The sequence below is a fragment of the Neltuma alba genome, unplaced genomic scaffold, assembly GCF_004799145.2.
Source record: "Neltuma alba isolate B1F8T4 unplaced genomic scaffold, ASM479914v2 tig00007631_pilon, whole genome shotgun sequence".
Taxonomy (NCBI): Eukaryota; Viridiplantae; Streptophyta; class Magnoliopsida; order Fabales; family Fabaceae; genus Neltuma; species Neltuma alba.
Window position 1 is genome coordinate 71272 of NW_021634834.1, and position 20679 is coordinate 91950.

At 36.9% G+C, this 20679-nt stretch overlaps 1 protein-coding gene across 1 annotated transcript; it reads right to left on the reverse strand.

The window, feature by feature from the left end:
* Positions 1 to 1656: 1656 nt before the first annotated feature.
* On the reverse strand, positions 1657 to 20430 carry LOC114753012 (aspartic proteinase CDR1-like). The gene is made up of 2 exons (XM_028941691.1): positions 19569 to 20430; positions 1657 to 2078 (listed from the first exon to the last, which is right to left on the reverse strand). Exons 1-2 carry the CDS (start codon positions 20428 to 20430, stop codon positions 1657 to 1659), a joined length of 1284 nt encoding a protein of 427 aa, XP_028797524.1.
* Positions 20431 to 20679: the final 249 nt, after the last annotated feature.

Genomic DNA, 20679 nt, shown 5'->3' on the forward strand with positions numbered 1-20679 from the left:
TGAATTGGCTTTTGAGAATCCAAACAAATTCTAAGCAGAGTTGTGAATGGTTCCCTCCACATGAAGGAACCGGCCGGATCGTCTTGTTTTCAAAATTGTTTAGCTATGCATGAGAGTTTAGTGGAGCGCATTCGGAAGGGTGATGATAATTTATACTTGTCTGATCCTATTTATTAGGCAGAAAAAAAAATTTTCAATATTATTTATAAGTCACTCAAATGAATTTTTAGTGTGAATGTATTATTTTCTTTTTTATTTATTATAATGTAGATTTTTTGGGAAAGAATTATATATTAAATAGAGATAAAGTTAAAATATTGTTATATTTTAAAGAAAAATTAATACAATTTAAAGTTTTTTTGTCTGTGTAAAATATGTTGAAATTACCTATTTAATAGGACCATAAATTAACATTTTAAGCTGTTTTATGTCATTTTTACATTTCAAGTCATTTCACTTGAGTCTTGATTATTTGCGACGTTGTTCCAAACCTCATCTATCGTCCAACCTAGTGAAACCTAGTCAACTATTATTTGACTTAATCATTCACATAGCAAAATAAATATTCATATATAATATCACTGCAAGAATTTCTATTATACTATCTATGTTCCTTAGTATAAAAACTAGTTTAACTTTTAATTTAGCTCTAAATATAAGCTCTTGATCCAATTTGTCTCATATTTATCTATTTTTAAAAAAAATTCTTATAATAGTTGTACATATTAAAAATTACTAATTAATACACATAATTAGTAAGGATATTCTAAGAAAGATAATACATATTTATTATAAATAACCAACTTAAAAAACTTTCTTAATTTACTCAAATTAGTCAACTTGTCTTATATTAAGGACCGGAGGTAGTACATTCATGTCATTTGTTTAGTATAAAATATTTAAAGCCTAATAATTTATACATGATAAATGCACGGCAAGCTATAAACTAAAATATAAAAAAAAAAATACAACCTCTCATCCTTAATTAATATAAGATCTACTTAACTAATTTGGATAAATTAAAAAAATGACAATACTTACATCAAGTTTCTTATGTCCATTATATCAAGTTTTTTAATCACACATGATCATGTGATCATATATATTTTTTAAAATATTAGTATTTAATAGTGTTTAATTATAAGCAAAAAAGGACACATAGTCATATGTGATTGGAGAACTTGACATAATGAATATAAGGAATTTGACTTAAGTTTTTTTCTAAAGAAATTAGTTAAACAAATTATTTGTAAAAAATGGGTTTCTTTTAGTTAAATTATCGATATTACATTATAAAATGACAAGTATTACATACTCTTCGGTCTTGTCATTTAATTTAGTTACGTTTTTTAAGTCTTCTACATTCTCAAATACTAATTCATAATTACAGACGTTCTAACTTGCATACTTCAGAAAGCACGATGTACATGCGCGCGCGCACACACAGATATATACAGAGAGAGAGGGTTTCAATGCCTATGTTTCACTTGAGCTATGTCAGTCAAGTACATTATTCATCAAGCGTATAACTATATTGCTGGTACTTAGTTTGGATGAGAAGAAAATTAGAGAAAAGTTTTTATTTGTAGTATTCCCTCCCCCTCTATATTTTCCTTCTATTTATTTTTTTGTCATCCGAACAGAGTCATAGAATCTCTACTGTTTAGTACAATCGACCGGAGCAAAAGAAACTTTTTTCTGATCAAGATCATGCTCCGCCTCAAAGTCAATTTGAGCCACATTTCCATAAAAGGGCATTCCATCTGCAGGAAGCATTGCAAAGCATATAACATCGTTGGATATGGGACGGAAAAGGTTCTGAGGTTTTAAGAAAAGGTTGGCTCCTGTAAAATGAACCTCAAAATTTGGGAAATTCTGCATGGAGTTAGCATTTTTGTAACACAATTTGTACGGATAGTTCTGTTCTATGAATTGGTCGGCTCCAATGGCTTGCTTCACCAAAGCTTCAACCTGCTCATAAAAGCCTGATGGAAGCATTGTCAATGTCGTCCCAGAATCAATAATTATGTTCCCATTGCTTTGACCTGTCCGCACTGTCTGTTGTCCAACGGTGATACCTGTCAACGATCATTTTACTTAGATAATTCAGACCGCAAAATAAAGATTCATATATAATATCAATACAACGTTTAGTACAAAATATTTATAACCTAAAGTGCTGAATTCTCCCCCTTTATTATAGTATTTCAAGAATCATTTGAGCTCCCAGGTTCAAAACTTTAAAACGAAAATACGCAAGAGTAACATTAATCTCAAAGTAAAACAAATATACACCTTCGCGATTGAGATGGTACGAGGTGGGATCACCAGGATTCGTGATCATGGGAGTGGACACGACCCCATTTGCTGATATCTTGGCTTCTTCTCCAAATCTCAACTTAGTCGCAGCCTTTGTGTCGTAAGGAGGCAAACAGTAGGAAAATCTGCGACCAATCTGCTTACCAAGTTGAGAAATAAGGGACAAAGGACCATTACCCAGTCCAACAAGTCCTGCCGTGCGGCTATTGAATGTCCCAAGATTGTTATGTCCACATCCAAACACTGATTTAGGGAACGAAACAGATTGGCCATCACTACTACCAAAACCGATCAAATCTGTGGCCAAATCTCCCACCGTGAAAGATCGATCTACATATGCGTAACGGTACAAACACTGGTTTGAGTTTCCACATTGACGCTGAGGAAGAAGAGCACAGTTTCTTGAGCCGCAAGACTCAGTCTTGTAGGTGGAAGATTTTGTGGGATCAAACAATGAGACATCTTGATGGTAGCATTAAGGACAAGGTGAGCATTGGACCCAAATCAGGTCGCTTCCTGTGTCTGCAACACTCCACCTTTCTACAGGTGGGCTGCCAATGAAGATCTTCATAAGATAGCTTCCATCGTCCGGGATTATATCAGTTTGAGGTAGCTGCTCGCTTCTTTCAGCTGCAATTTTGGAAGAAGATTGGCGATAACGATTGACTCGAGCCAAGGAACGCAATGTAGCGTTTTGAACCCGCTCCCAATGGGTCATTGATGAGTTGTACAAAGGTGACAATGGCGAGTCACGATGACTGAGATCGATGCTGAAACCTTTTGGGAGCTTATTTGTTGCAGTGACATTGCACAAAGTTGAAAGATACAACAGGACAATGCCCAGAAAGAGTGAAAGGTTGTGCATGTTTGAAGAAGAATAATGGTGGAGAAACACAAAGGAGAATTGATGGGTGAAAAAGGAAATGTTGTGGTGAGTATATTTATAGACAAGTTTGCGTGATCTTTGGGTTACATATTAAGCCCTTCCTTCTACAAACTGAAACACGAAATATATAAATAATTATGCTGACTGTGATTATGAGAATATTCAAGTCAATGACAGGAACTCCTGAATGAGCGCCCGTGATTATGGAGCTCTCATTTTTATATTTTTCTGGTGTCATATCCAAATCCAAGCCTAACACTTTTCTCCAGAAATAAAGCAAGTTGGGCTGTGACGTGTTAATAATTAGTGTTGTCGTTGTGCTTTTTGCTATCGTTTTGCTCAAGATGTTTTGCAGCTTGCGTACAAAGTTATTAGATATAGGCAAGGTACTGAAAACCGGACCGGTAACTGAACCGGTCGAGATAGTGGTTCAAGGGTCAGAGGTTCAGATCGGAGTCAACCCGGAGTCAGACCGGTAATTATTAAAATATTATAATTTAATTAAAAATATTCATATTTGTTTATAAATATTTTTAATTAAATTTGAAATGTGCTTAAAATTAAATTTCCTGCAATTATTCTCTTTAATTATCAAATTTTTATTGATAAATCATATTTTATATATTTCTATCCTTTTCGATTGGTCTTTTTAGTAACCAATTGTAGTTAATTGAGCTTCTTTAGCTTATACTTTGTTTCATTATTTAAATGAATTTTCACTTTAGGATATTATTTTATTTTGGGCAGTGTTTTTTTGGAGTTTAATTAAAAACTGATGATGAAAGACAATAATTGATTATTTCTATTTTTTCAATTTATTTTTTTTTGGGCACACTAGTGTAAATAAAAGTTAGGGAGTTAAATGATAGTTTTGTCGTATTCTTTTTTTTACGTTTTTTCAACCTAACCTATTAGGTATAGGAAGATGGAGATTTCAGAAGCGAGGCGGCAAGGGCGCCGCTTTTGACCTAGGGGACTTCCAATTTCTTGTTCCAGGCATGCTCGACGGCAAAAGAAAAATTTTTCAGTTCCAGATCCATGGACATTCGTCGCCTCCTTTCTTCTTCAACCTCTACTGTCTCCCATCAATTGTAGTTAAAAAAATCTCTTCAATCACAGGTCTCTTTTCTTCTTTAGCTATCACGATTTCCGTCACTCTTCTCTTTCTTCTTCAGCCTCTCTCACCATCTGAATCTCTGATCTTTCATAGCGCCATGCTTCAAAAAAAATAACCCGGTTAACCCGCATAATCCAGCGGGTTAACCGAGTCGTTTCCGGTCCAGGCCGGTTTATGACAGGTCACGCCGGTTCAGGTGCCTGCCGGGTTTTTCTATCAACCGGACCGGACAAGTTGCTGGGTCGCCGGTTTCCGGTCTAACCCGGCCGGTCCGGTCCGGTTTTAAATACCATGGATATAGGACTAAGCGGCTTCAGATAGATAGATATAAGTATAGAGAGATAGAGAGATAAGTGAGGAAGGAGCTTAAAAGGAAAAAAAAAAAGCGTGCAAATGTAGGATTTTCTGAAATTGTTTTTCCTGTTTTCATGGGTAAGTTTAATATTTTGTGGGTAAAAAATAGTTTTTTTAATTTAAAAAATCGTAAAAAATTTAAAACGGTATCAACTTTTTTATGTATAAGATGTTAAAAGATCACTCATCTCATGTAGGGAAAAATTAAGGGGGTACGCAATAAGTTGCAGAAGACACCCTAAATCGAAGAATATGAAGTGCGAAGAAGAATGATGGGTCGTGCAAAACATTTTGTAGGGACTTGACTTGCGGTCCTTCCAATGCTTTATTTTATAGAATGATGGATCGTGTAAAACACTTTGGGAAACTTTGTATTTCTTTATTTCACATGTCTGCATCTTACACTCTTGACTATTATGAGTAGTTTCCAATGCTTGATTTCACACCACTGGTCCCACAACGCAATTTGAGGGGTGGAACTCTCTAATTAATTAGTGAGTAGAGAAAATTCTAAACTTTGCTTGCATTTCCAACTTAAAAGACAAATATTGGAAATGGGTCTCAGATGAAAGATAGGTTGGTTGAAATTAAAAATGTTCTAATTTAAAAGTAAGTTGTAAATGAAAAGTATTGAATAATTTGTAAATGATAAAAGATAAGTCGTAAATTATTGATTTAAAAATCAGTTAATATATGATGGGAAGTTGATTTATAAATTCCACAAATTAATTTAGTTATAAATTGAGTTAACACGAGAAAAATGATTTAAATTTTATACATCTCATCTGTCACGATTCACTTCAATTTAATTAATTGGTATTCACAACTGATAATCTTCCTGTGATAAAAGGAAAAAAAAAAAACTGATGATCATCTTCCAAGATTTATAATTATGCTTTGTTTTAGTAAACCATTTTGCTTGTCATTTTTTTTCTTTTCTTTTTTCTTTTGGTGGCATGTTTATCAAGTTTTTTCTTTTAAAAACATTATGCACCTTGAACCTATCATCTGGCTAATTCGAGAAATTTATTTATAATTATCTTCACTGTACGGTGCCATCTTCTGCGTTTCTTTTTTAAAATTCCAATCTATGATTCTCTGCTGCTTTATTCATTTCACTCATCTGCATCTGGACTACACACATACATATATATATAGGCTTATATCGCTAATCACACTTTTTTTCCCAATTATCCCCAATCAAACTAATCCTTGTTAATTAAGTGTCCGAAACCTATTTAATGAAATTAGAAATACTGTACAAGTTTTTAGGAGTTCTTTTTTTTTTTTTTTAACGAGTTACGGGAATACTCTTATCATTCTCTGAGTATATAAACTTTCTTCTATTATAAGAATTGGCCAAAAAAAATATCATAATATAAAATAAGTTTCAGTAGCTCAGTGAAATTTGACTGCAGCTCAACTGAGAAATCTTAACCCTACAACTTTAGAGAAAATTAATGAATGTCCACCAATCAAATGTAGTTAATTAGATAAATAGTACTAATTTAGACTCTGGAGTTACAACTAATAATGAGTTGACTCCCTAGACGATCATCTGTGATGACACAAGAAGAGCAGCAAGCGGGTATGGACAATGACGTGGCAAATGAGAAAGGCAAAGAGGGTGATTCAGCGTGCAATATTAACGGAATGCGTAAGAGTTCACGTGTTAGGCGCCTGCCGTGGAAGTTGAGGGACGCATGAGGAATATAAGTTAGTTAGAGGAAAGAGAGAGGGTGTGCATGTACTGGCTAATCGTGGTTTCTCCCTCTGGACCTTCTCTTCTCTCTGGATATCTCATTCTCTGCATTCCTTCCCTTCTGTTATACTCTGCAGTTTTCTGTTTTCTTCATTACATTTGTGGCTGTACCTTCGTATTACAGATACTGTATTGCACTATATCTTTAATAAACGTTGCTCTACATTACAGCCATTACGTTTGAGTATTACATTTGGTGCTTTCATTGACTCGGACATGGCGGACGTAACTCGTTTTAAGGATTTGCAGACAGAATTCAAATCTCTGTCAGAGTATGTAGGCCGTGTGGAAACATCAACCAATACTCGTCTGGATCAGTTACAGAGTGCTCTCGAAGCCATGGGGCGTGCTTCAACTGTGAGTTTGGAAGCCGCTATGGAATCAATGTCTCGTCACATTTCTTCCTCCATTCGTGAACTCGATCGCGGTCCTGGCTCTATTGGAGTTTCTTCCTCCAGTCAACATTACCAGAATCCATATCGTCCGATTAAGTTAGATTTCCCAAAGTTCAATGGTTCTGACCCCATGATCTGGATTTTTCGTGCAGAGCAGTATTTCTCTTATTATGAGATGCCGGACAACCAACGTGTACTGGTAGCTTCTGTCAGTTTCGAAGGCGATGTCGTTCCATAGTTCCAAATGTTGCAGAAAACTCGTGTCATTACTAACTGGCTATCGCTTGTCAAGGCCATAGAGGATGAGTACAGTCCTTCTCTGTTTGATCAGCCGCGCATCAGGTTGTTCAAACTCATGCAGTCCTCATCAGCGGAAGTGTATTGTCGGGAGTTTTTGGCACTTGCAAATCGCACAGAGGGGGTCTTTAATGCAGCCTTATTGGATTGTTTTTTTGGAGGTTTGAAACCTTACTTGCGAAAGGACGTTATGGCCCAAAAACCACTTAACTTGTTACGAGCTACAGAGCTGGCCAAATTGTTTGACACATCTGTGGGCCCCTTTGATGGGCCTCCTAAACCGAGCACCACTAGTTCAAGTCGCGGCTCTGCTTTCTCTAAACCCTTCTCTGGTTTCTCATCATCAGCTTCATCCACGAAGAGCTCTCAGGCGGCGTTGCTACCTACGCCAGCCATGAAACCAGTTGCACAGATTAAGAAAATGACAGCAGCAGAGATGGCCATCCGAAGAGAGAAAGGTCTGTGTTATACGTGCGATGAGAAGTTTTCACCGGCTCACCGTTGTGCTAACAAGCAGTTCATGGTCATGTTTTGTGAAGAGTCAGATCCCCCTTCAACTACGGAGTCCGCGATAGTGTTGGAGGCTGAACCACACGACGATGCGCCAACCATTCACCATCTCTCACTCCATGCTTTTCAAGGCCATCGTGGTACCGCCACCATTCGTTTTCAGGGTGCTATTTGTGGGTCGGCCGTACAGGTGCTCCTTGATGGTGGTAGTACCGATAGTTTTATCCATCCCAGGGTCGTTAATCATCTGCGTCTCCCAGTGGAACCAGTCCACAACATCCGTGTCATGATAGGAGATGGGTATGCCATGACGGGTGAAGGTATCGTTCGAGCCGTTCTATTGCAGATTCAGGGGCATACGATTACTCTTCCAGCTTATGTATTACCTATTACGGGGTCTGATGTGGTGATTGGTGCATCTTGGTTAGCCACTCTTAGTCCGCATGTAGCAGACTATACGATTGGTAGTCCTCGCATCAAATTTTTTAACAATGGAGAATTTGTTACACTACATGGTCTGTCTCATCCTCCTGTATCTCGAGCTGAGTTTCACTAGTTACAGAGGTTGGTGTGTACAGATGCTATTGCTGAGCTCTTCTTAATGACACTTGCTACGTCCCCTGATCCAGTACCTTCTCAAAGTATGCCCAATGATATTCATGATGATATGAAGAACTTGCTGCAACAATATTGGACAGTATTTGAGAAACCCACTGGGTTACCTCTGAGCAGAGGACACGAACATCGCATTATCTTGACTAATGGAGATCAGGCAGTGAAAGTGCGACCTTATCGATATCCTTTTAGTCAAAAGGATTAGATTGAACGGATGATTGCTGAGCTGCTCCAAGAGGGCCTTATTCAACCCAGTACCAGCCCTTTCTCTGGGCCAGTAATTTTGGTTAAAAAGAAAGATGGTACGTGGCGCTTCTGTGTGGACTACCGAGCTCTTAATGCGGTAACTTTAAAAGATTCTTTTCCTATGCCTACAGTTGATGAATTATTGGATGAATTGGGAGGCTCTGTTTTCTATTCTAAATTAGACCTATGCTCGGGTTATCATCAGATTATGATGAGTCCTGTAGACCGAGCAAAAACGGCTTTTCGTACGCATCAAGGGTTGTATGAATGGCTTGTTATGCCGTTTGGTCTTACAAATGCTCCTGCCACGTTCCAGGCCCTCATGAATTCTGTTTTTCAACCTTTTTTGCGGAAATTTGTGTTAATCTTCTTTGATGATATCCTAATATACAGCGCCTCATGGTCCCAACATTTACAGCATGTTCAGACGGTTTTGCAGTTGATGGTTGATCATCGTTTGTTTGCCAAAACTTTCCAAGTGCTCTTTTGGGAGCAATCGAGTGGAGTATCTAGGGCATATTATCTCAGCAGCCGGGCTTGAAATGGATGGGTCCAAAGTCCAGGCGGTCACACAATGGCCTATTCCTTCGTCTGTTACACAGCTGAGAGGATTTTTGGGTTTATCTGGTTATTATAGGTGTTTTATTAAACATTATGCTCAACTTGCTGGACCTTTAAATAGATTATTACAAAAAGATGCGTTTTTTTGGACCACAGAAGCTCAACAGGCCTTTGATCAACTTAAGCTGGCTCTTACACATGCTCCTACATTAGCATTACCTGACTTCGCTCATCCTTTTATATTGGAGACTGATGCATCGGGTTCTGGTGTTGGTGCCGTGTTGAGTCAAAATGGTCACCCTATTGCATATTTTTCTAAACAATTGTCGAATAGGATGCAAGCACAATCGGCTTATGTGCGTGAGTTATATGCCATCACGCAAGCAGTGGCCAAATTCCGTCATTATTTATTTTGCCACCGTTTTATTATTCGCACTGACCAAGAGAGCCTCAAGCATTTGAATGGGCAAACTATTCAGACCCCAGAACGGGAAGCTCACCTTCCAAAGCTGCTAGGATATGATTTTACAATTAAATATCGACCGAGTAAATCAAATCTGGCTGCTGATTCCTTATCTCGTGTTACGTATATGTCAATGCTACACATTTCTTCCACTTTTCTCGCCGAATTGTTACCTATGTTGGAGGCATCTTCTTATATTCAGGGCTTGGTACAGAAAGTTCAATCAGACCCTACTTCCATGGTTGGTTATGAAGCCAGTGGGTCTTTGCTGTATTGGAAAGGCCGTTTGGTCCTTCCTCCTGATTATTCTGAAATAATACATAAGCTATTGCTTGAATTTCACTCCTCTCCTATTGGGGGACATGCAGGGGTTTTGAGGACTTTTCATAGAGTCGCCACTCATTTTTATTGGCGTTCTATGCGTCAGGATATCAAAGATTTTGTGCGTCGTTGTGTGATTTGCCAACAGGCTAAGGCCCTCCAAACGCATCCAGCTGGGTTGCTGTCCCCATTACCCATTCCCAATAATATTTGGGATGATATTGCCATGGATTTCATTACAGCACTTCCCTTAGTACATGGTCATTCTGTTATCTTTGTCGTGGTTGATCGTTTGTCTAAATATGCTCATTTTATGCCCTTAAAGGCATCATATACAGCAAAATAGGTCGCTGATGCCTTTATCCAGACTGTTGTTAAGCTTCATGGCTTCCCCAAAACTATAGTATCGGATCGGGATAAGGTTTTTCTTAGTACTTTTTGGGGCCAACTCATGAAGTTACATGGGGCAGACCTTCGTATGAGTTCCGCTTATCATCCTCAAACAGATCGCCAGTCAGAGATTCTCAACAAATGCTTAGAAATGTATCTTCGTTGCTTTGTGTTTGACTGCCCACGTTGCTGGGTTGATTTTTTGCCTTGGGCAGAATTTTCATATAATACTGCTTTTCATACAGCAATTGCCATGACACCTTTTAAAGCCGTGTATGGGCGAGATCCACCCTCGTTACTGCCTGCAGCTCCCTCTACTGAAGTGCATGCTGATTTAGCTTCCAATTTACTGTTTCGGGATCAGTTGTTGATTCAACTTAGACACCACTTATCAAAAGCCCAGCACCGTATAAAGAAGTTTGCAGACCGCAAGCGAACTGAAGTTCACTTTGAGATCGGTGACCTAGTCTTGGTCAAATTACAGCCCTACCGACAACATTCCATGGTTTTAAGGAAGCATCACAAACTAGCCATGCGGTATTTTGGTCCGTTTCCTGTGACCAAAAAGATTGGTTCTGTTGCTTATCAACTACAATTGCCTCCAGCAGCTAGGATTCATCCGGTGTTTCACGTGTCTGCCTTGAAAAGATATGAAGGACCGGATATTACACCCTATGTGCCTCTCCCTTTATTATCAGAACCAGAAGGCCCTATCATACAGCCGCAGGAGATCATGGACGCAAGAACTATTAAGGTTGGGGATCATTGGATTTCTTAACTTTTAATCCGCTGGGATGGTATTCCTGATTATACATGGGAATCAGTTGCTGACATTGAGCAGCAGTACCCCTCTTTCGACCTTGGGGACAAGGTCTCTCTCGTACCGGGGGGCAATGTGATGACACAAGAAGAGCAGCAAGTGGGTATGGACAATGACGTGGCAAATGAGAAAGGCAGAGAGGGTGATTCAGCGTGCAATATTAACAGAATGCATAAGAGTTCACGTGTTAGGTGCCTGCCGTGGAAGTTGAGGGACGCATGAGGAATATAAGTTAGTTAGAGGAAAGAGAGAGGGTGTGCATGTACTGGCTAATCGTGGTTTCTCCCTCTGGACCTTCTCTTCTCTCTGGATATCTCATTCTCTACATTCCTTCCCTTCTGTTATACTCTGCAGTTTTCTGTTTTCTTCATTACATTTGTGGCTGTACCTTCGTATTATAGATACTGTATTGCACTATATCTTTAATAAACGTTGCTCTGCATTACAGCCATTACGTTTGAGCATTACATCATCTTAAAGCCTAAGTAATCTTTTATTTTTGACCAAAAAAGCCTAAGTAACGACTAATGACCAATCTACTCCAAGTCAAGTCAATCAATGCGGCCAAGGAAATCTTATTTTTTTTAAATAAATAAATATATATGATATATGCCTAACGCATTGTAAAAAGAAAAAAAAGACTATGATAATTGTAAAATCACAAATCAGGACCTGTTACAAGACTTGTGTAGGTTTTGACAACAATTGAATAGTAAATGACAACAAATATCTTACAAAATACCTGATTTCCATTTTCACAACTTCTATAGTCTTTTTTGTGATTTTTCCTTCTCAAAATCTTCTTACATAATTCCACTTATAATTCTAATAACAATTAAAATGTTAGCTAAAATATACTTTTAGTTCTTTAACTTTATATAAAGTTTTAATTTAGTTTTTTAACTTTAAAAACTATATTTTTAATCTTTCAATTTTAAAACTATTTAAAAATGATAATATTGAGATATTAAATATCGATAATATATTCTCAAATGCTAAAATATTAAGTTTAATTCTCAAAACAATCATAATTGTCACACAAAAAAATCATTGAAAACTAATAATTTTAAGATCAAAGGACTAAATTAAAAATATACTTTTTAAAGTTAAAAGAGTAAACTAAAACTTTTTGTAAAATTTATTGGAGAATGAAATATACACTTTAGTAATTACTTAGGGTACACGCAACGCATGTTTTTAGGGTTAAGTTCATTATTAATTTTGTTTCTTTTTCTCAAACTGCTAGACTCCTTGAAAGAAAATCTTTATAATAAATTGAGATATGAGACCCATTTAATAGTGTAAATTACACTACAAAATAGATCTTATATTTAGAACCAAATGAGTATGGAAATGGAATCTTTGTTATGTCATTTTCCGTTTCAAATCATTTCACTCGTCTTGTGTGACTTCGTCATTCCAAAGCTTATGTATTAATCTTCCACAAATTTCAGTGGCCCCATCATTTGTTGGAAGGCATTCCAACCATGGAGGCTTGATTTCTCTCTTAAAATTTTGTGCTGAATGGTGTCTAAAGACTAATGAAAATACATAGATAAGAATTGATTGAGTTGGATTTAATAGAAAGGGTTAATCTCTTACAACACGGCAAATTAATGTTTGAATCAACATTAGGAGAGGTGCTTACATTTAGTGATTGATAATACCTTGAATAGAATTGTCTCTAATAAGACGATATACATGTGCCTAACGAAAACAAATGCAAATAAGGAAGAATATAATGAGAATATGGCTCAAAACGTATTGGTGTTTTGTTAAAGATATTGATTTGTCTAAATTATTTACAATAATCCCTTAAAACAATATCGTTTGTCGAATTGATAAAAAATGTTTTCCTTGAAGATAATTTGTATTTAAACAATATTAATTTTCTGTAACAATTTTTTCTAAATCATTTACAATCCCTTCAAGACTTCACCAAAAGTCTTAATTATTGTGTTAATAATAATTTGCTGTTTAAATAAATTAGATGCTTTGATTATATTTCCGTCTAGAATTAGGGGGCTTATTTCTGTACTATTCAAATAAGTCAATTATTTAAACAGATGTTGATAAATGAAACGTGCAAAACCAAATTTTTGCAGTTTTTTCTCGAAATATTTTGTTAGAATAATTTTTTCTGTATTCTGAGTAATTCTGCAAAAAGGAGGAACATTGAAAATAGTTAAACAAAGGTGAACTTTTGTTTCACCTAACTAACATTCTCAAAGAAAATATCCAAGGAAATTAGCATTGGAAAAAAGAGTTCATTGTAGAGTAAATATGTGAGTGTTAGAAAACATTAACTTTATTTATAAAATGTGATATTGAAATGAATAAAGCTCAATATTATATTATTTTTAATAAATACTCATTACGCTTATATTGCAAAATAGAAAAATCGAATTTCGGATTCACTGAAAGTGTGAAATTTGGCTATCGAGAATTATTTCTTTTCTTTTTTAAGGAGAGTTAAGAGAATAGCCTCGTTATTCTTGAAGTATAAGATAGAAAAGTTAGGGTAGAGAGAATTGAATAATTCGAGACACTGTGCTCTGCCTTTCTTTATTGAATATATAGACAAGAATACAATAGCTAGAGGACAAAGGTATTACAAAGAATCAGTAGAAAATAATTGAGAGCCTATTGAAGCTAGACACATGTAAAGGTGGGAAGATTCTAGACAAGCTGTAGCTGTTACAATATCAGACTCCTAATACAAATATAATACAATATGTTATGCTTTAACATTCCACCTCAAACGAGAGGGTGTGATAGACAGCTCGAGTTTGCACCTGAAGTAGGAGAACTGAGAATGAGCAAGAGACTTTGTTAGACAGTCTACTATTTGATGACTTGAAGGTATATATATGATGTCAATACATGGAGAAGCCAGCAGATCTCTAACAAAATGAATATCAATCTCTATGTGTTTGCTCTGACTATGTTGAACTGGGTTTGATGCTAAAGCTCGCGCACTAATGTTATCACACCATAGCAGGTTGTTTTAAAAACAAGCCTAATTCAAATAATAAAGATGTGGTCCATTTTACCTCAGCAGCTCCATCAGCTAAGGCTTGATATTTAGACTTAGTGCTAGATCTAGAAACCACCCTCTGTTTGTGAGAAGACCGAGAAACTAATGTATTACGCAGATAAACACAAAGACCTCCCATGGATTTTCGATCATCAAGATCAGCAGCCCAATCAACATCAGTATATGCCATAATTTGTAGGCATGAAAGAGGTTTTATGTGCAAGCTATAACTGTATGTTCCTTTCAAATTTCTCAGTATACGCTTGACAGCTTAAAAATGGTTCACTGTTAGATTTGATAAAAATTAACTCAGTTTATTTACAGAAAAAGCAATATCCAGCCGAGTAGTTGTTAAATACTGTAAGGATCCTATGGTTCTTCTGTAAAGAGTGGGATCTTTCATCAATTCACTATCATCAAATGAAAAATGTCTACCCATAAGGATAGGTGTTGGGACAGGGGCACAATCTAGCATATTAAATTTCTTTAATAGATCCAATACATATTTCCCTTGACTTTGAAAAATTCCAGATCTGTCTCTAAAAACTTCAAGACCCAGAAAATAGTATAGCTGTCCAAGATCTTTCAAAAAGAACATAGAATTCAGTTTTTGAACAAAATTTCTCAGATAATCTGAATTGTTTCTAGTAATCAAAATGTCATCCACATAAATTAAAACAAAGATAGTGATGTTACCCTTTGGAAGTAGAAATAGAGATGTGTCACTTCTGGCATTATAGAATCCCCACTGCTACAAAGTGAGTCTTAAATGATCATACCACGCTCTTAGTGCTTGCTTCAACCTATAAATGGCTTTGATTAACCGGCAAACATGATTGGGATGACTCTGATCTACAAATCCCTCTGGTTGCTTCATGTATACATCCTCTTGGAGAAAACCATTTAAGAAAGCATTATTTACATCTAACTACCTGATTTCCCAATTAAAAGTTACTGTAATGGTAAGTACTACGTGGACCGTTGTAGGCTTGATCACTAGGCTGAAAGTTTCTCCATAATCGATTCTGACAACTTGTTGAAAACCTTTCATAACCAATCATGCTTTGTGCTTCAGTATAGAACCGTCTACACGAAACTTGGTCTTAAAGACCCATTTACAATCAACAAGTTTCTGTGAACCATCGTATGGCACTAGACCCACGTTTTATTTTTCTGCAAAGCGTTGAACTCATCCACCATTTACCACCACTGAGGAAGAGAAAGAGCCATTGGAATACAAGAGGGTTTAGACGCTTTTGATAGGGATTTAGGGTCTTCAGCTTCCATAAGCCCAATAAAGGGATGCTTGGGCTTGTAAATTCCATCCTTGGCTTAGGTAACCATATTGTGTCTATTTTAATGAATCTTGTGGTGGATTTTGGGCTTCAACCTCAATATTGGGCTTGTTATTTATAAACTGATCTGCAGAGGATACTTCAATAGACGGGCTTCAAGGTGGAGAGTTATTCTGTAATACATTGTCATTCCTTGAATCTAGAAAGAATAGATCAGTGCCATTTAAAGAAGATGACATGGAGACTTCAGTATTTGCTTCAGGTTACTGATTTTGTGTTATTAAATTCACAGAGTGCACTGGTGGAGGCATTATCATCGTTGCATCATTTGATTCTCTTCCACCTGTTCTTCTATTTAAAAATCCTGAGACAAAGGGAAATAAAGATGGATTAAAAACCACATGTCTGGACACAAATATTTTCCCAATGGAGCTCAAACATTTATACCCTTTTTGTTGGTTTGCTACACCCAAATAGACACACCTTTGACTATGAAATTGAAATTTATGTTCATTGTAAGGTTTCAAGTAAGGATAACAAGCACACCAAAAAGGTTGTAGAGATTTGTAATCTGGCTCTGTTTAAACAATTTAAACAGAGGAGTCTTGCCATCTAGCACTGGTGTAGGCAATCTATTTATCAAGTAGATAGCTACTTGGAAAGCATCTACCCAATATGTAAGTCGCACATATGCTTGAGCTAATAAAGTCAGCCCCATCTCAACTATGTGAAGGTGCTTTCTCTCTACACAACCATTTTGATGTGATGTGTATGGACAGGTAAATCTTAAATTAATGCCAGCAGATTGAGCTACAGGAACAAAAGGCTTGTACTCTGAACCATTATCACACTGTAGAGCTTTAATTTTCTTGTTGAATTGATTTTCAACAAAGGCCTTGAAATGATTAAAAGCATGTATAGCTTCCCCTTTGTGTTTTAGTGGATAAATCCAAGTGTAGTGACTAAAGTCATCAACAAAGTGAATATAAAACCTATGTCCATTAACAAATTGCACTGGAGAAGGTCCCCACAAGTCAGAGTGAATTAAATCTAAAGGCTCAGAAGCATGAGAAACAAAATGAGTAAATGGTAATTGCTTTGATTTCCCAAGTTGACAAGCTTCACAAACGTACTTTTCATTCACAGGAATTTTCACATTACACTTGTTTAAAATTTCTTTCAAAATTCTAAAACTAGGATGTCCTAATTTATGGTGCCAATTTCTAACTTCATCTTCATCTCTAGTAAAATGAGCAATGTGCACTTGAGGTTGAAACTTAGTCTTATGACCCATTCGATACATTCCTTCCCTGGGTGTTCCTTGCATCAGCAATTCCCCTGTCACTTTGTCCTTCACAATACACCTAGAATTAGTTAAGCTCACATCAATAAAATTATCTTCTATAAGTCTATGCACGCTTATGAGATTTTTAGTGGCATTAGGAGCTAATAAGACATCCTTGAGAAGCAGTTTAGTATTAGAAGCAGGGCTGGATATGAATTTTGAGCCAATACCTAAGATTCAACGCTTCTCACCAGTACAAGTAGAGAGATGAGACTTACCAACCAGAACTACCTGATCAAGATTGTCTAAATGAGAAGGCACATGGTAGTTAGCTTCGCTGTCCATGTACCAAGCAGGACTAAAACAGAGTAAGGGGAAGCATCAAAAGCTTGAGGATCAACAGGTCGACCATAGTTAGATAGGGGTATAAAGTTCCTATCATTTCTATAGTAACAGTTTGACATGATATGTCCTAGTCGTTGAAAGTAAAAACAGTAGGTTTGGCCATTCTTACCCCCTGCTCAATGACCACGTGATCTACCACGTGCTCCACGACCTCCACACTAACCATTACATCTAGAACCAGAGTAAAAAAAAAACAACAATCAGATAAGTCACCAATCAAAGCATCTTCACGTTGAGCAACATTAGCAATAGGCTAAACAGTGAGAGAAGCAAAGTGGTTGAGTTGTTCCAAACGACCTTCAAAAGAAAGAAGAGAGGCCTGTGCATCAACCCAAGTAAGCCCAGTTTGATCAGCGAGCTTAACGATGATTGCATTATATTTTGCGTCTAGACCATTTAAAGTATGGAGAAGTAATTCCTCATCACTCACAAGTGCTCCAGCAAGAGCAAGCTTATCTGTAATGTTTTTCATTTTGCTCAAGAACTCTTCCATCTTCATTCCATTTTTCCTGGTATGATGCAGCTCAGTCTTGTACACCATTATCCTTGCCTTAGTTGATGCACAAGTTAGTCCACGAGCACCACTCCACAACTTTGAAGTGGTTTTGCAATGAAGAAGCTGTGCTCTAACATCTAGAGTCATAGTATTTCTTAACCATCCTACCAGCATCCAATCAACCGCAAACCATTCCTTATATTCTGGATTCACCTTCATCCCTTTAGCTTTAGGGAGCAAGCGAGGTTGGATCTTAGCAGAGGCATTGAGGTGTCCTTCTAAACGGTTGCCTTTAATCAGTGGCAAGACAACAGACTCCCACACAAGGTAATTGCTACAATCTAGCTTAATCGCAGACGTTTGGCTTGAGGAGCTAAAAAGACTATAGGTTTTTTAAGCAGAGGAAGTAGAGTCAGCCGCTGCCATGGCTCTGGTACTAAGATAGAAAAGCTAGGGTAAAGAGAATTGAATAATCTAAGACACTGTGCTCTGCCTTTCTTTATTGAATAGATAGACAAGAATACAATAGCTAGAGGACAAAGGTATCACAAAGAATCAGCAAAAAATAATTGAGAGCCCATTGAAGCTAAACATGCGTAAAGGTGGGAAGATTCTAGACAAGTTGTAGCTGTTACAATATCGAACTCCTAATACAAATATAATACAATATGTTATGCTTTAACAGTATATAAACTACTGTTATGATTAAAAAGAAAAGGCAAAACATATCATAATACAAAATAAATTTTGTTAGTTAATAAATTTTGACTACAACTTAATTAAGTTAGAAGTCCCTACTGCTTTAGAGGAAAGGACGATTGTCTAACTCTATTATTTAGAGCCTTTGAGACAATCAAATACAGTTATGATTGATAAAGAGTTGACTACGAAGTCAATCAACTTATAGCCTAAGTAATTAACGACTAGTGACCAATTCACTACAGGTCAATCATCAATATGGCCAAGGAAATCTAATTTTTTTAATAAATATATTATACGCCTAGCTAACACATTTGTAAAAATCTGCTTTCGTAATTCCACAAATTACAATAATGGTGTTAATTAATAATTAAATTGCTTTGATGTTAATATTTAGGGCTTCACGGTTTAAGTTCATTATTGGCGCTGAAGCTTATTACAATGAGATGCTTTGAGGTAAAATAAAAATTATGAGAAACAAGATTGCATAGAAGTGAGAAATATTCCTATATATATCGTAGTGAAATTTCTAATTTCACAGCAGATTTAGACACGCTAAGGATTTAGTTAAAAAAGATATCAGATGTGTGGCATATACCAAAGTCTCTAAAACCAGCATATAAGTAAGGACCTTTAAGATTAATTTGCTATAGAAAATAAAACAAGTAATGGCAAAGTAAATTTAGGGTTTACAAAACACGCACACGATTACTACTCCATATACATATATAGGCAGTGCTTTCGGGCCTCTGCTGTTTAGTACAATTGACAGGAGCAAAAGAAACTTTTTTCTGATCAAGATCAAGCTCCACGTCAAAATCAATCTGAGCCACATTTCCATAAATGGGCATGCCATCTGTGGGAAGCATTGCAAAGCATATAACATCATCGGATATGGAACGGAAAAAGTTCTGAGGTTTTAAGGAAAGGTTGGCTCCTGTAAAATGAACATCAAAATTTGGGAAATTCTGGATGGAGCTAGCATTGCTGTAACACAATTTGTATAGACTGTTTTGTACTATGAATTGGTCGGCTCCAATGGCTTGCTTCACCAAAGCTTCAACCTGCTCATAAAAGCTTGACGGAAGTATCGTCAATGTCGTCCCAGAGTCAATAACTATGTTCCCATTACTTTCGCCCGTCTGCACTGTGTGCCGCCCAACAGTGATACCTGTCGATGAATGGCCGATTCACACAAAACTATTAGACAAGGGAACAATTCAAGATTATAAAACTAATAACTTGAAATGAAAATAAACGAATCACCTCAGAGTAAAACATAATACAAGCAGTACCTTCAAGGTTGAGGAAGTAAAACAAAGACAAGTAACCAGGTTTTGTGATCAAAGGAGTGGACACAACCCCATTTCCTGATATGGCTGCTTCTTCCCCAAACCTTAGTTTAGTTGTGGTTTTTGCACTGTGAGGAGGCAGGCAATAGGAGAATTTGCGACCCACGTTACCCATTTGTGAAATTAATGACAAATCCCCCTGACCAAGCCCAACGAGTCCTACGTTGATGCTGAATCCTCCACTATTGGGTTGTCCACACCCAAACACCGTCTTAGGAAATGAAGCAACTTGGTCGAAACTAACTGATTCCGTGCCCAGTTCTCCCGTTGTGTATGAGTTATCCGCATACGCATAAAAATAGGTACACTCATTTGATGTTCCACATCTAGGATACTGTTGGCCTTGCATAATAAATCGAGGCAGGGAATTACAAGGGTCTGAACCACATGGCAAAGACATATAAGTGGAAGATCTTTTTGGATCAAAGAAGGGTGAACACTGGATCCAAATAAGGTCACTTCCTGTGTCTGCAATTGCCCACCTCTCTACAGGTGGAGTCCCAACAGATATCTTCATGAGATAACTTGCATCGTTTGGGAATATATCAGTTTCTACTAACTCGCTTGTTTCAGCCATGGAAGACTGGCCCAAGCGATTAGATCTGGATAGAGAGAGCAGCACGGCGTTCTGAACTCGCTCTGAGTGGGTCATGGAGGAGTTGAAGAACGGTGATAATGGCGAGTCACGATGAATGAGGTCGATGCTGAAACCTTTTGGGAGCTTATTATTTGTTGCAGAGACATTAATTGAAAAGGTTGATAGCAAGAGAATAAGGGCGAAAGAGAGGGAATGATGAGGAAGCATGTCAGAAGCTAAGAATAAAACTGAGCAGATTTGATGAGCATGGAAGGAGGTTGAGGTGCTTCTTTATATAGAAAAGTTTGAGTTGTTTGTAAAGTGATTATATCTTTCATGCTTAATTAATTATGTTTTTTTTTAATGAAGCTCCCTTAATTGTTTTTCTTCTGGAACTGCTAGATTCCTTAAAAAAAATTCTCTGCAATAAAATGAGCTGTCAATATCTTGAAGAGCGCCCAACAAACTATATCTTCC